The sequence below is a fragment of the Otolemur garnettii genome, unplaced genomic scaffold (genome assembly GCF_000181295.1).
Source record: "Otolemur garnettii isolate 467f Iridium unplaced genomic scaffold, OtoGar3 scaffold00043, whole genome shotgun sequence".
Taxonomy (NCBI): Eukaryota; Metazoa; Chordata; class Mammalia; order Primates; family Galagidae; genus Otolemur; species Otolemur garnettii.
In genome coordinates this window covers 6,538,044-6,553,271 of record NW_003852438.1, presented here as the reverse complement: position 1 = coordinate 6,553,271, position 15,228 = coordinate 6,538,044, and the positions used below count along the sequence as shown (strand labels likewise).

The window sequence follows — 15,228 nt, the reverse complement described above, 5'->3', positions numbered from 1 at the left end:
TTCCAAAGGACCAGTCAGGACCTGCCAGTGTCCTCTCAAGTATACAGAATCAAGGTGGTCTTTAGGCAGGAGATTTACTTGAAAGTAAGTCCTTCCTGAGCTCACACTGGCAGGTGATGGCAGGGAAATGCCTAGAACAAAGGGCAGGGGACACGGAGTGTTTACTAGACAATCAAGAACTGACATCATTTGCTCAATGAAACAAAGCCCCCCCTCTTCTGTACATAGCTGCCAGGTTCCCACGCCCTCTCCCTTTTGTTCCTGTTGCTTTGGGTCTGATCTAAATGTGGGTCTGGGCTGCAGTGATGTGGTTGCCCAAGCCAACTAGGAGGCTCTGGTTCAGGGGTCAGGAGAAGGCAGAGGAGGCACTGGGCTGACCCCACCTCCCAGGAGCCCCTCCTGCCCAGTCAGGCCCACCTGGGGGATCCAAGGCCTCTGCTGTGTGTTCCTGGGCTAGTCTGTTCCCAATAAACTGGCTCTGTTCCTAGACTGCAGCATCAGGATTATTCACCCTGCTGTGTGGGGTGCAGTAAAGCTAAGGGGAACCCATGAGCAGCCATTGGGGACTAGAGCTTTGGGAGTGGAAAGGAAAAACTACGTGTAAATGATTTCTAAGTGGCCTGTGGAATAAATCTGGCTCTATACAAATTGCACTTAAAACCGGCACATCACACCCCATGGCTTGCAAGTCACTTGTCATGCTGAAAACTGCAGACCTTCTGCTCAGGGCCGCCTCCCTACACTCACGGCGAGTGGCCTGCTGCAAGTGTCCGCAGGAAACTCTGTGGGGTCCTCTGTCGTGTCTGTGCTCAGCAGCTCCCGAACCCTGGGCTCTGCTCCTATTCTGAACCACAGAACCCAGTTGCAAGCACCCACCCACTACACAAGTCCATTCACATGAAAGTCCAGAATGGGGAATGATGGAGACAGAAAGCAGCCAGGGGGGTTGCTTAGGGCTGGAGGGAGGGAGAGACAGAGGTTAGTAAGTTAATGGCTATCAGTTTCCTTTTGAGGTGATGAATGGCTAAACTCGACTGTGGCAATGGTTGCACACACTAAAAGCCATTGAATCTTATATACATTTTTTGAACCTTATATTTTAAATGAGTGGACTGTACAATGATACGTCTATCTCAATAAGGCCATTTTAAAAAAAATGGGGCCCTGGCCCCACACCTCACGGGGCCCATAGCCCAACAGGATGTACTGACCTTGAGCATGAAGTTGCATCTGTGCATACTGCCGTGAGGTGCAGAGCACAGGGCCGTGGAGGATACTGAGGGTCCCCCGCACTCATGGACTCCAAAAGCTTCCTTAAGGATCAGCCAGCCCTGAGGAGTCAGAAGCTGTGGGCAGGGCACACAGCCTGTGCCTGGGTCCCAACAGGGTCTGCGATTAAGGGATACAGGTCCACATCAGGGAAGGACAGAAGGGGACACCAGGGCCTGAGAGCCTCGGCTCCCACTTCAAGCCTCCTCATTCTGGCCTGGCCCTAAAACCAGCTCAGCTCCCTGCTGATGAGCTTTGGAAACTACAGGGATGTGCTGTCCCAGAGTCAACAAAACTGAGATTCCAAGGAGACCACCCACCTCTATCCCCACCTGAGGCAGAAAACGCCCCCTCACTGTGGTGGCCGAAGTCACAATGAAGGAGGAGGGAGAGGGAGGATCCCTGACCCTGTTGTGAGTGGGGGGCTCCAGGCCTGGGACTGAGGAGGGTCTGAAGCCATCTGTCCTTCCTCACTGCTCATCCCAGTGGTGGCTCCAGCTCAGTCCTGGGCATGAGCACAGAATCCGGGCACACCCTTGCAGAACATCCACCAGGCACTCCCCCCAGGGCCAGCAGTAGTGCCCCCATTCTCCCTTCCTCCCCATGGAAGGAGATAACTCAAGGAAGGCAGGACAAGAGGGACAAAAGTGCCTCCTGGTGGCTGTGGGGCCATCCACGTTCCCTTCAAATCCGTAAAGGCCCGGAAGCATCTTCTCTGAAACAGCCCTGGGCTGGGTGCTGAGACACAGGAGGAGCAGGCCCGGGCCCCTGCCCTGGGCAGGAGAGCGAACTGTCTGCAGGAAGCCAGAGCTCCACTGCATGTGACTCAGCCTGGAGACTCCTAATTCCAGCCCCTTCAGAGTGCCCCAGTCAGGCCCGGAGAAGAAACCACCCAAGAGGCATAAAGAGGGTGGACAGAGCTCCGGGTCTATGTCCGTTTCCACAGAGGTCTCCCACTTCCCATCCCTGTCCCTCCCGCTGCTCTCAGGTGCTCACTGTCTGGTGTGGCCCAGGTCCACTCTCTACTGCCACTCTCCACTGGGACCACCAAGTACTCAGAAAGAATCCCGGCAGGGGCTTGGACTGGGGAATGGCTTTGGAGATGGCACCACTGGCAGAGGAGGGGTAGCTTGGGATCACTGCGCCTGGTAGAAGGAAGAGGGCTGTCCCAGCCATCCTGGCCCTAAATGCAATGTCAGGCATACAGCAGCTCCCAAAAAAGGTTGGCTGCAGCAGACGGAGCTAGACATCTACCAGGAGCAACACTTTCACTCTGGACAGGTGACAGCTGTGTGGGCAAAGTGAGGCATTTGGATTAAACCTGAAAAAAATCACTATTCCTATAATGGTGGGGCAGGAGGGATACCAAACAGGAAGGGGGTGCTTTGCCTCTCTGGGGAGGTGCTAAATTCCCTCTAAGCGTTCATTAGTATGAAATACTGGCAAGGATGGACCTAGCCTCCTCCACCCTGTCCCGCCTCTGGGGGACTTTCGAGCTTCCTTTCCCACGGGCAGGTCTCAGCAGGACGGCCTCCCCAGCCTCTCTCAGCACAGACTCGCCCCGGGCAAAACAGAAGCTCTCTAAAGCTTCTTGGCATCTGGGTCTCCCCATCACCCCCACCCACAGATAGCATCAGGATGAGCCAGCCGCCAGGGGACTCGGCTGCACAGGGACCTGGGTGAGGGGCTGGGGCCAGGCTCAGCCAGCACATCCCGGATTACATTCAGGCTGTCTGACAACAGCAGCAAAACTGTCACAGCAGCAAAACCTGCAGCCCAGAGCTGCCAGGGAACTCCTCCCCCTCTCTCCACCTGCCACCCCCTAAAATGGCTGAGTTGGTTATACCTTGTCTGACGAAAACAATGCCTCAGACCTGTAAACTGCTGACAGTGACAGCTTACCCCAGCCCAGGGGTTCTGCTTGACTGGTTCTAATTACCCCCACAGCCCCATCAGGGCTGAGGAAGTGGAACGTGGGACAGCCCAGGAATGGCTAATGGAGTCTAAATGCCTCAGCCCTGGAGCGGGAAGCAGGTGGGGACTGGACAGGAACAGGGAGGATCCCTCAGAAGTGAAGGGAGGATTGTGCAAAAGGGAGAGGAAAGGGGAGGAAGGGAAGGGGGGAAGGAGAGGCTTGGAGGGAGAAAGAGAGCAAGGAAGTGGGGAGCAGTAAGAGCTGCGGGCGCTACACGGCACACATCCCGGGCAAGTTCACATTCAGTCCTTACACTACCATGGACCAGGATGCTCCACATCGAATACCCATAAGCTAAGGGTTCCTGAAGGCCCCTAATATGCATGTGGGTGACTACTGATATGGCTTAGAATGGCCAGTGCCTGGCGAGAGTAAATAGCAGGCCGACTTCTGGGTGAATGTGTCATTGCTTTTAAGTTCTCTTCAGATAGGTTCCCCTTGCTGCCTTGCACCTGGAACAGACCTTGCTACCACCTGCCCTTGGTACATCACTGCCCAAGATCACCCTGCTGCTTGGTGGCAAAATTGGGATTATACCCAGCTCCATCTGACTCAAGATCATGATCAAGTCTTCCGTCCTCACCGGTGTTCTCCAGGCCATTGCTCCTCTCCCATCCCCTTTCACCTCCACAGGTCATCCTCTGGTCCCCTTCCCGATCTACTGGAACCCCTTGCCTGACCTCAAGGAGTGGGACACCCTTTCCTTCCAGCAGCCTGACCCAGACCCCCTAGAGGCCAGAGCTGCAGGGCAGACTGGACAGGTTCTCCCTGAGCTCTCAAGTCTCTTTACCACCCAGGGCCGTCCTCTCCGGGGTGTTCCTATCCATGTGGGAGACTGGAATTTTCTTTTCCTGAAATTTCTGCAAAATCAAATGCCTGAATTCCTCTTCTTTATACTCCCTGCTCCTCTTCCCCCTTTCTTCCCCCACCCCCCCACCCCCACAGTGTGTCCATTCATTGAACAAAACTCTACAGCATGCTCACCGCGTGCCCCCCGAAGAACAGCTTGCTTCCATGGTTTACGCTCCAACCGGGGGAGTTAAGCCACAACAGGCAAATCCCCACAGTAGAGGACCTTGGGTGGTGATACATGCTAAGGAGAGAAGGAAGCAGGGCAGGGGCCAGGGAGGACATGGGACAGGGCTTCAATAAGGGATAAGAAGGTGAGTATGCGCAAAGCCCCAGAGAGTTTGAGGGACTTGGCCACATACCTATTCCAGGAAAAAAGTTCTAGCAGAGGGAAGAGCAAGTAAGAGTCTGAGCCAAAAGTCTTCCTGCCTGTTTCGTGGACAGCCAGGAGGCCTGAGCGGCTAGAGAGGATCGGGCGGCAGGAATGAGGTCGGGGAAGGGAGAGGGGCATTGTGCAGCCTCTTTAAGGGCAGGAACCCCAAGTAGAAGGGAAGACACGGAGGGTTTGGGCCATGGAAGTGATATGATCTAGCATGGCTTTTTTCTTTCTTTCTTTTTTTTTTTTTTAGAGACAGAGTCTCACTTTATCGCCCTCAGTAGAATGCTATGGCGTCACAGCTCATAGTAACCTTCAACTCCTAGGCTTAGGGGATTCTCTTGCCTCAGCCTCCCTAGTAGCTGTGACTACAGGCGCCCACCACAATGCCCGGCTATTGTTTTGTTGCAGTTTGGCCTGGGCTGGGTTTGAACCCACCACCCTCGGTATATGGGGCTGACACCCTACTCACTGAGCCACAGGCATGGCCCAATCTAGCATGGTTTTAAAGGATCACTCTGGCTATGGAACTAAGAAAAATCTAAAGGGGCAGAGAGGAAGCTGGAAAAACATTTGGGAAGACAGATGAACAGATCCTATGTGAAGCGATGGGCTTGGGCCATCGCGGGGACAGTGGGTTGTGGAGAAGCAGCAGCTGGTTGTGTCATGAGGGGGAGATTTGCCAGTGGATTGAGTATGGATACAGACAAAAGAAGAAAAAAAGATGAACCCAGGGTTTTGGGCCTGAACTACTGCAGGGATAGTGAAGTTGGCAGGTGGAACGTATTTAGCAGGAACAATTGGGAAAACAGTTTGGGATATAGTCAGCCTCCTGTACCTGCAGGTCCTATGTCTGTGGACTCAAAAGCAACCATAGACAAACAATATTTTTTTAACTGTGTCTGTACTGAACACATTTGTACTTTTTTCCTATAATTATTCCCTGGACAATACACTATTAGAACTACTATTTACATAGTTTTTCCATTGCATTAGGTATTACAAGTATCTAGACATGATTTAAAGTCCACAGGAGGATGTGTATATGTTATGTGAAAATCCCATGCCATTATATGTCAGGGACTTGAGCATCAGTGAATTTTGGTATCTGTGGGGGTCCTGGAACCTATTCCCTTCGGATACCAAGAGACAACTGTATTAAGTGTGAGATGTCTAACTCATATCCAAATATAGATATCTATTAAAATATACGTGTGGAATGCAGGAGGGGAGTCTGGGGTGCAGATGAGCACTGGCAGTCACTAATGATAGTATTTAAAGCCATGAGTCTGTATGATATCACCAAGGGAATGTGTCTAGGTTGAAAATGGGTGCCAGGGTTGAGCCTGAAGACTCTGCGGTGTCTAGAAGTTGGGGATATGAGCTGGAACTAACTAGCTAAGAAGAATAAAAGAGTGGCAAGAAATCAGGAGAGTACAGTGTCTGGAAATCAAAAGAAAAAAGTGTTTCAAGGAAAAGAAAGTGGCCAGCTAGGCCAAGTGCTGCTAAGTCATGTGAAATGAGCGCTGAAAACACCACTGAGTTTAACGCGGAGGCCACTGGTAACAAGAAGGATGATATTCTCTTGTTATTATCCTTCTGCTTCTTCCCCCCTCAGACACAGTTTGATAGCTGGGAATAGAAAATAGTGCACACCAGAGCTTGTATACTTCGGGTCAAAAGCTCTCATCTCCTTCTAGGTAGAATCCAAGCATCCCCGAGAATCCCAAGCGTCCAGTCAAACAGTGTGTCCCCAGGCACAGGACACGCTAAACTAGAAAAGGCAAACACCAGCATGTCTCTGAGCCCTAAAATAGCTGCAATATTGATAACAATGATAACAATGTCTAGTTGATGAGAACTTTCCGTTTTCTATCCATATGCTTATTGCTTTGTGTCCCTGCGTCCTAACCAAAGATGCACCCATAATTCACAGCACCTGAATGAATAACACCAAAAAACCAGCCCTGTGCTATATTTGGGGGGCTTAAAATCATTAGGTTAGCTTTCCACATACCTTGGCCTCAAATCATGTCACAAAAGTATTGACTGGTGAAGTCCTCAAGGCAAATCTTCCCTTACTACCATGGGAGATAGAGGCCATCTTTTCTAAGTCTGTACCTTTAACGCCAAACACACTGCTTGGTAGAGAGTAGGTACTCAGTGATGGGTGAATGAATGAATGAATGAATGAACAAGTGAGTGAATGAATGTCCTTTGAGTATCTCAAATCCGAGACGTGTCTATCTACAGAGGTGTAATAAACTATATTCTCTCCATACCATTATTACTTGGAGCTATGCAGACCCTGTCTCTCTGTTGCACAGCTGCCATGTGCTTAGGGGGCAATATCTTCACAGACAGAGGCATCCCCTGTGAGCTTCCTGCTAGCACTGTTACTATCCTAACTTTCTGGTGGTTAGCCACACTTACAGTGAAAAAGCCTATTGCATTTATGACCAAAGCAAATTAATGCCCCATTTTGGCAATTGTGGTAGACTTATAGAGGAAAATAGGACTATAATGTTTATGTATTTATGTGTTTTTAATGTTTATGCACTTGATGTTCTAGCCCTCACTCTGATGAGACTAGGTGTGTCTGTGTCAGTCACACCGTTGTCAGGGAGGTTACAGGCATGAAGAGTTTCTGCTAACTACCCAAGCTCATAAATGCCTGAAAATGGCTTTTTCTTATTTTTATGGGGCCAAGCCTCAGATTTCCACACACATAAAAGGGGTGAGAAGGATCCACTGGCTTCAGAGGGACTCCCAGCTCCAGCTTGCCCACTCTACACGTGCCTCTTTGCTCCCACCCAGGAAGTCACCATGTCTTGCCGTTCCTACCGAGTCACCTCTGGTCACCGGATGGCCAACTTCAGCTCTTGCTCAGCTGGGTCACCCCAGAACCTGAACCACTTCCGGGCTGGCTCTGTCTCCTGCAGGAGTGGGTCTGGATTTCGGAGCCTTGGCAGCTTTGGTGGCTTTGGGAGTCGGAGTGTCGTCAACTTTGGATCGTACTCACCCCGGATGGCAGCTGTAGGCCCTTGTCCTGTCCGCTGTGGAGCTGGCTTTGGTGCTGGCAGTGCGATGGGCTTAGGCTTTGGTGGTGGGAGTGGTGTTGGTCTAGGCTTTAGGGCCAGCAGTGGTGTTGGTTTGGCATGTGGAGCCAGCAGTGGCCTTGGCTATGGCTTCGGCGGCCCTGGCTTTGGCTACAGACTCGGAGGAATTGGAGTCCCAGCAGCTCCATCTATCACAGCTGTGACTGTCAACCAGAGCCTGCTGACCCCTCTCAACCTGGAGATTGATCCCAATGCCCAGAGAGTGAAGAAGGATGAGAAGGAGCAAATCAAGACCCTCAACAACAAGTTCGCCTCCTTCATTGACAAGGTACCTGTGATAGCTGAATCTCTAAGTGTAGGATGAGGAATGAAAAAAATGTATAGGGGTGCTATTTTCCTTAAAAAAAGCCAGCCAGGCTCTGGGGCATTGGCCTTGACCCCAGTTCCTTCAGATATCTACCAAAGGCATTGCAGTATGATTTCTAGGTTGATTTGCTGCACGGCGAGGACAAGTCAGAGGAATGTGCATGGTGGGACAGAGTAAGGCAGTGGCTATGTCTTCTGAAGGAAAGAACATCCTGCCGAGTCAGAGGGCAACTGGGAAAGCTAAGGCCTACCATCCAGGCACTTAGAAGTAGTTCCCGAACAGGCTGGAAACATCAGGATTTCAGCCAGGTGTTGGCTAGCATGTGCCTAAAAGGTTTATCCTTCGAGGTCCATGTGCTCTTTATGAGGTTCTCATAGTTTCTGAGGCCAGTGGCCTCACATGCTTAGGCTTAGGAAAGTGGAAGACAGAGTTGGGTAATTTTTATACAAAAAATAAGGAATTATACCACAACACAGAGTTTCAAGATTCTGCTAAGTTGGCTGGATTGGGGGAAATCGCAGCCACTAGACTTTGGCTGATGCAGGGAGGCAGTGACGTGGGTTGCCCAGAAGAACTGACAAACTGCGAACCCTGTCTATGTGAGTTGGGGTGCTTTGGTTGTGTCTGAGAACAGAACACGACCTCTGTCACCTTCAGTTTCTTCATCTCTAATACAAGGGGTTGGAGCAAAGGATTTTTAAGTTCTCTTCCAGCTCTACACATCTCTGCCTATGGGATATCTGAGATGTTGGGTATTATAATCTGAAAAGTCCCCTTTTCTTGCACCAAACCTCACCCTGAATGTCCTTTACTCTGCTCCTCACTCTCTGCCAGAGATGCAGGAAACCCCAGTGTAAGCAGAACCAATCTTTCCAGCTTCCCACTGAACTGTTATACACCTGCCTTTGATGGTAGACACACTTCCTTAAAGTGCTGAGGTTTAAAAGTCTCTATTGGTAGCTGAGCATGGGGAGGAAGCTACAGACTTGCCCTTCTGGCTTCTGCTGAGTGAGAGGTGGGATGACAGTCAACAGAGGAGAAAACACTGGGACATGTGGCTGAGCAGCTGGCCGTCTGAGCAGCTGTTGAATGGAGGTCCCCGTCAAGGACTCTAAATGCCATTCCCTTGCCCCTGTGGCCTTAGGTGCGGTTCTTGGAGCAGCAGAATAAGCTCTTAGAGACCAAGTGGAGCTTCCTCCAAGAGCAGAAATGTGTCAGGAGCAACTTGGAGCCCATCTTTGAGAACTACATTACCAACCTGCGGAGGCAGCTGGAGACACTGGTCAGCGACCAGGCCCGGCTCCAGGCCGAGAGCAACCAGATGCAGGATGTCCTAGAAGGCTTCAAGAAGAAGTGAGTGACATCTGGGCTGCACAGGCCAAGGACAGGCATAGGCTAGCCCCCAAATCATCAGCCATGCTCAAGAGAGATCAGCTGAAGGATCAGGGTTGAATGTTGGTTACAACACTCGTCTTGGGGACAGAGGTGGGGGCAGTGATACATTGAGGAGGGAAGGAGACCCCCCTGAGGAAAAAAGACCACTCTAGTTTTGAAAATAGTGCCCAAGTTCAGCATTGAGTCAGGTCCTACTTCTTCCATGGTCAAGTGCAATGACCCTAAGTTGCTTCTATCAGAGGAACATAGCAAGGGACCTGATTTTCTGACCTCAAATCCAAGTTGAGAAAGCAAAGGGGATATGGAGAAACTGAGGGGTATTGATTCATTAAACTCTCTTAAAGATGGCACAGAGAAGATGATGGTGTGGGGGTGGCAGCAGGGGACTCTTATCCTGGATGAAACCAAGAAGTCCTAAGAGGTTCACTGGGGAATTGGCATAATTGCTCTCAGTTCAGAGTGAGAACTCACCCTCTTAATCTTTATCACGCAGGTATGAAGAGGAGGTGTGCCTCCGCGCCAATGCTGAGAATGAGTTTGTGACTCTGAAGAAGGTAAGAAGAGCAACAGACCAGGCAAACTTTTCCTCCAGACACGCAAGTGTTCTCAGATCCCCTAGGAATCTACCCAGGCAGGCCCGTGGAGTCTCTGATTCACACAGAGACAGTGGAAGACCTGAGATCATAAGAGGCCCCCTATGAAATTCCAAGCTGGCCTCACATTATTTAGGATTAGGTCCTGTGAGAGCAGAGGTGTGAAAAGATGCCCCAGGTGTCTTGGATTACCTAGATTTTCCCTCTCTTGAAACGATCATCACAAAATGTCTGGCAGCCACGGGGGTAGTTTTCACATTGTAGCAGGGAGAAGGGCAGTCGTCACTAAGCTTCACTGTACCCGGTGGCAATTGTCACTAAGCTCATTGCACCCACAGGCTTCCCTTCACTGCCTGTGGCCGGCCTGTGGGAACTGGCCCCACCTTCCTCCCAGCTCCTGTTGAGGCAGGAAGGTCAAACAGAACACAGGTAATGAGCATATTTTTCTCTCTTCTGTGCAGGATGTGGATGCAGCTTTCTTGAATAAGTCTGATCTAGAGGCCAACGCGGATACCCTAAGTCAGGAAATTGACTTCCTGAAAGCCCTGTACATGGAGGTGAGGGCTCGTCTTCTCTAAGGTGTCCAAGGAGACCAGTGCTTGGCCTGGAGCCCTGAGGGCGTGGTCTAAGCTAGCATGTCCTCAACATGTGGCAGCACAGCCTTTCCCCCCATGCCCTATGTGCTCATGTGCCTGTGAGCAGAGGACGCACACTGGGGAGCCTGCCTCAAGTCCAGAAATAAGCTCCTTGGATCTATGATCCAAATCCTTACTGACCAGTCTAAAGTCTGGGGTCTGGAATGTCACTTCCTATCTGCTGACCCCAGGACTCTGGAAAATTGATTTGCCAGGAGCGGTAAGGAAAAATGTGTTTGACCTAATTAGCCAAACCAGGGTGCTACCTTTTGCTTCATAAGCAATCTGGTCTGGCATAGATCTGGCCAGAATTGAATTTCTAGGTCTGAGTGAAAAGGCTGAGGAAATCCTCCAGAGCCCTCGCCTTGCAGGTCATTTCTAAGCCCTCTGGTTCCTTTAAGGACTTGAGCTGTAGGGATTCCTATGCCACCATGCTCTAAAATATTGTCAGCTTTCAATGGCCCATGACCAGCACAACCACTTTGTGGGTCATCCAAAAAAAAGTTTAAGCCCTAATATGGGCCCCACACCCCTCCACCAAGTTCCTGGGCCCCCATGGCTTTAATACTCCCCTGAGCAAGGCAGTATATTAAAGGGGTAGCTCCAAGTATATAACAAGAGCTCTAAAGTCAGACCAAAACTTTTCTCAGATATGTCTTTTTGTTGTTGTTGTTGCAGTTTTTGGCCGGGGCTGAGTTTGAACCCGCCACCTCTGGCATATGGGGCCGGCGCTCTACTCCTTTGAGCCACGGGCGCCACCCAGACATATCTTTTTCTTTGCCTTTAATTCGGATGGTCTAGCTTTGCTCTGAACCAATGCCCTCTGCCCTGACACCATATCCTGGGGCCCTATGGCAGAGTCCTACCCACTGGATGGGACTCAGAGCCCATTTGTCTTGCTGACTCTCCAACACAGGAAATCCAGTTGCTGCAGTCACATATCTCAGAGACATCAGTCATTGTGAAGATGGACAACAGCCGGGACCTGAATCTTGACGGAATCATCGCTGAAGTCAAGGCCCAGTATGAAGAGGTGGCCAGGCGCAGCCGGGCTGATGCTGAGGCCTGGTACCAGACCAAGGTAGGTGGGTGGGGGAGGCTGGGAAAGGGGTGTGGGCAGCTCTGGGGGCAAGACTCACATACAACAGAGAGGGCCCAGTGGAGGGCTGGGTTCTTGACCTGACCTTCAGACCCTCAAAATGTCCTCTGCACCCAGTATGAAGAGATGCGAGTGACAGCTGGCCAGCACTGTGACAACCTGCGTAACACACGGGACGAGATCAATGAGTTGACCCGCCTGATCCAGAGGCTGAAGGCAGAGATCGAGCATGCCAAGGCTCAGGTGGGCAAAGGAAATAAGAGAAAGCTCTGGAGGGAGAAGAGGCAGGGCCCCAAGCCTCAGGGCCCAAGTTGGATGAGGGGAGGGAGATCACCAAGACTCAGACAGAGAAATGGAGAAATTAGGCCTGGAAGGCTTCCTGGAGGAGGAAAATATAGAAGGGAGAGAGACTTTCCATACAGAAGAAAAGGCTGGGATAGACCCAAACAGGGAAGTAAGACAGAAAGATTAGATTCACTCCTGGACCCCATGGGCTTAGGACAGCAGAAATCTGAAACGGCAAAGTCAGTAGAGGTGGAAACTGAAGCAAAGCAATGCTCCAGCCCCTGGCGACATCAACTCCAGGACCACCAGTCCCATGGGGTCCATCCCTGGCTTGGAACTAGACTATATTTCCACCAAGAGGGGCAGTGTTTCTAACCCCACCTGGGGATACCCTGGCCCTGCCAAATCCCCCTCCTGCCAACTGCCCTCCCTGCAGCGTGCCAAACTGGAAGCCGCGGTGGCCGAGGCCGAGCAGCAGGGCGAGGCAGCCCTCAATGATGCCAAGTGCAAGCTGGCAGATCTGGAAGGTGCCTTGCAGAAGGCCAAGCAGGACATGGCCAGACAGCTGCGTGAGTACCAGGAGCTGATGAATGCCAAGCTGGGCCTGGACATCGAGATCGCCACCTACAGGCGCCTGCTGGAGGGCGAGGAAATCCGGTGAGCAGGCGCAGGGCCGCAGGAGGGCGGGTGAGGAGTCAGACTCTGCAGGGGAGGGGACTAGTTGAAGAATTTGCAGAAATGAGCAATTTCTAGGGGTGCCCATGTTTTTGCTGCAAACAGTAGTTGAGGGTATCCTTGCCACACAAGTTTGGAGACAAGTTGCGCCAGAATCATTGGATGTTTGGCTTGGTTGGTTAGTTTGCTAAAATCAATAAAAATAATACATTTCCTCAAATATTTTAATTTAATGGTTTTAGGGAAGGGTCTATGAATATGGAGTTTTCCAAAGCTCCCCAAAAGTGTGGGAACTTCAAGGAGTGAGAACCACTGGTCCGCCAGTTCACTCAGACAAGAAAGCCCTTTTTATAGCACGGAGGTTTGGGGGAACAACAGTGCCTGTAAACTGATTTGTTTCTTTCCCTCTCCAGGATCTGTGAAGGCGTTGGACCAGTAAACATATGTAAGAAACTTAAGTCTTCTGCTTTTCACATGCTTCTCTCTCCTTCAAACTTCCTTTAAACTCAGGCCCCCTGGGGACTCAGGAGGCTCCCGAGATAGCCAGTCCGGCCATGGCAGTCAGGGGAACTAGGACTCGAGACAGAGAGTACTTTCTGAGCAGAGATGGCAAGTGGTAAAAGATTCTGCAAGGAGGAGGGGACAGAAAAGAGTGTGCCCTCTGCAGATAGGGCCGTCTAAGCAAGGTTTAGTTAGATTGGAACCCAGGGGCGTGGCAGTGTGCCCAGTGGGCAGCTGAGGGCCACAGAGCAGAGACACCAGAAGGTCAGGAGAGAAGTGACAAGGGACTAGTGTCAGAAGGGTTTCTCGTACTCCAGGCTCCGGGAAATGTGGGGGCCCCTGTAGAGGCATAATGTAATTGGAAGAGCCCCATGGCTTTCTGGGGGCTGCTGCAGCAGCTGGCTGCCAGCCTCACACCACCTAGCCTGACCAGGTAGGCAGACATCTGGGGAATTGGTTGAATGCTTTCATTTTAATTTGTATGTTTGATTTTCGTGTAGTCAGTCTTTGAGCCACCCAAACAAGTGAAGGGAAAAGTGGATATCGACAGTGTAGACCCCAGGACCACTTCCCAGATGCCACAGCCCTGCCTCTCCTGGGGCCTTACTGGGTGCCAGTCTCCCTAGGTGCAGCCCAGGGGGAGCACTGACCACCCCACCCCCTGACCCTGCAGTCCACAGCTTCCAACACTTTCCTCCTTCCTCCTCGCAGCAGTGAGCAGCTCCCGAGGCGGCCTGGTGTGCGGGCCTGAGACCCTGGTCGCTGGCTCGTCCCTCTCCCGCTCTGGAGCCACCTTCTCTAGCAGCAGCAACGTCTGCACCACCGGCAGGGTCGTGACTTCCTGTGGCTCAAGCCTGGGTGGGGCCCGGGCCACCCTGGCTGGAGGGGACCTGCTGAGCACCGGCACCAAGGGCGAGGTTTGTGTCCCCAGCGTCTCCTGCCCCCTGCCCACAGAGGGTGGCTTCAGCAGCTGTAGTGGGGGCCGCAGCAACGTCCGTTTCTCGTCCACCACCACTTCCCGCCGGACCAAGTACTGAGAGCCCAGCCCCAGACCAGCCACTGCCAGAGAAGAACCAGCCCAATGCCTGCTGCCTCCCGGACTCTGGGCCTGAGGGGCCTCCAGCTCCCCTCCTGCCAAGACGCCACCCCTTGGCTCTCCCCCCGCTGCTCCCCCTGGCCCCGGGCTCCTAGAGGACCTTTTTACCATGTGGGTGCTCCATCTGCAGCCCCAGCCAGGCCAGCTTCTCCCTGAGTCCCAATTCCCTTCCTTTGCATCATTCCTCATCATCCAGCAACAGCCTTGAAAATGCAGATTTAATACAACTATAAAAATTTGTGTGCCTGAGGAGAAAAGGAACAGTTCAAAGATAAAAAGAATGTGTTTGGGCACCATCCCCTGGGTGGCTTGGCCCAGTTTGGAGAATGGAGAGTTAACTGTCCACACTGGTGGCGTCCTTAGCCTGCCGTCCTTGGCTTCCTTCTCTTCCTTTCCCTGGCAGGAGAAGGTTCTTTCCTTCTCTTTCTGCCCCAGAGGGTCTGTACTCCTTGGCGGCCCAGGGATCCTAAAGTCCCCAGAGGTGGTTCTTGTGCCCTTGTCACAGGCCCTGGCTGTTTCTCTTCCTGGGTTGTCGGTTTAGCTCTGGCATGTGAGTCCACGAGATGGTGAAGGTGAGATGGAGAGGTGGGCCCTGCAACACTGCCGGTGCCCCTGCCTTGCTGGTGGTGTGAGGCCCAGCCTTGTCTGCTGTTGGGTTTGTGTCGGGAAGCCCTGAGGGGCCTGGGAGTGGGGTGGGATGGGGTGTCTGTCTGTACTGCTCTTTGTGTTCTTGGGTTTTCAATAAACTTGCTAAGCAAACGTCATGAGGACTCTGCCTCTCACTGGATCCCACGGGGGGTGGGGGGGGTGGGGGAGTTTGCCCCCTAGACTGCACCAGCTTACCAGCTCATGGGCCCCACCCTGCTGAAGACTTGTCAAGGGCGGAGACTAGTGGCCCCAGCACAGGGAGGCACTGAGGAAACAGGGCCCGGGCCCTTCCCTGGAGGAGTTCACAGTTCTGCAAGGCAGAGGAGACATAGCAAAGGCTTTGGAGACAAGTGCCAAGCAGCCCATTCCTCTCTAGGCATCACCTTGCACTTCAGAGGTGCCCTCT

General features: G+C 52.1%; 1 protein-coding gene across 1 annotated transcript; it reads left to right on the top strand.

Annotated features, from left to right (window-relative positions):
• The first annotated feature begins 7,234 nt into the window (after nt 1-7,234).
• KRT84 (keratin 84) lies at nt 7,235-14,156 on the top strand. The gene is made up of 9 exons (XM_012805512.1): nt 7,235-7,856; nt 9,040-9,248; nt 9,784-9,844; nt 10,345-10,440; nt 11,435-11,599; nt 11,735-11,860; nt 12,339-12,559; nt 12,991-13,022; nt 13,790-14,156. Exons 1-9 carry the CDS (start codon nt 7,296-7,298, stop codon nt 14,113-14,115), a joined length of 1,797 nt encoding a protein of 598 aa, XP_012660966.1. The 5' UTR covers nt 7,235-7,295; the 3' UTR covers nt 14,116-14,156.
• The last annotated feature ends 1,072 nt before the right edge of the window (nt 14,157-15,228 follow it).

Bases quoted from the DNA above. Each gene is read 5' to 3' on its own strand.
- KRT84 (XM_012805512.1), top strand. From the start codon at position 7,296: ATGTCTTGCCGTTCCTACCGAGTCACCTCTGGTCACCGGATGGCCAAC. The intron at 9,249-9,783 runs GTGAGTGACATC...TTTATCACGCAG, and splicing joins CTAGAAGGCTTCAAGAAGAA to GTATGAAGAGGAGGTGTGCC. The intron at 10,441-11,434 runs GTGAGGGCTCGT...TCTCCAACACAG, and splicing joins TGAAAGCCCTGTACATGGAG to GAAATCCAGTTGCTGCAGTC.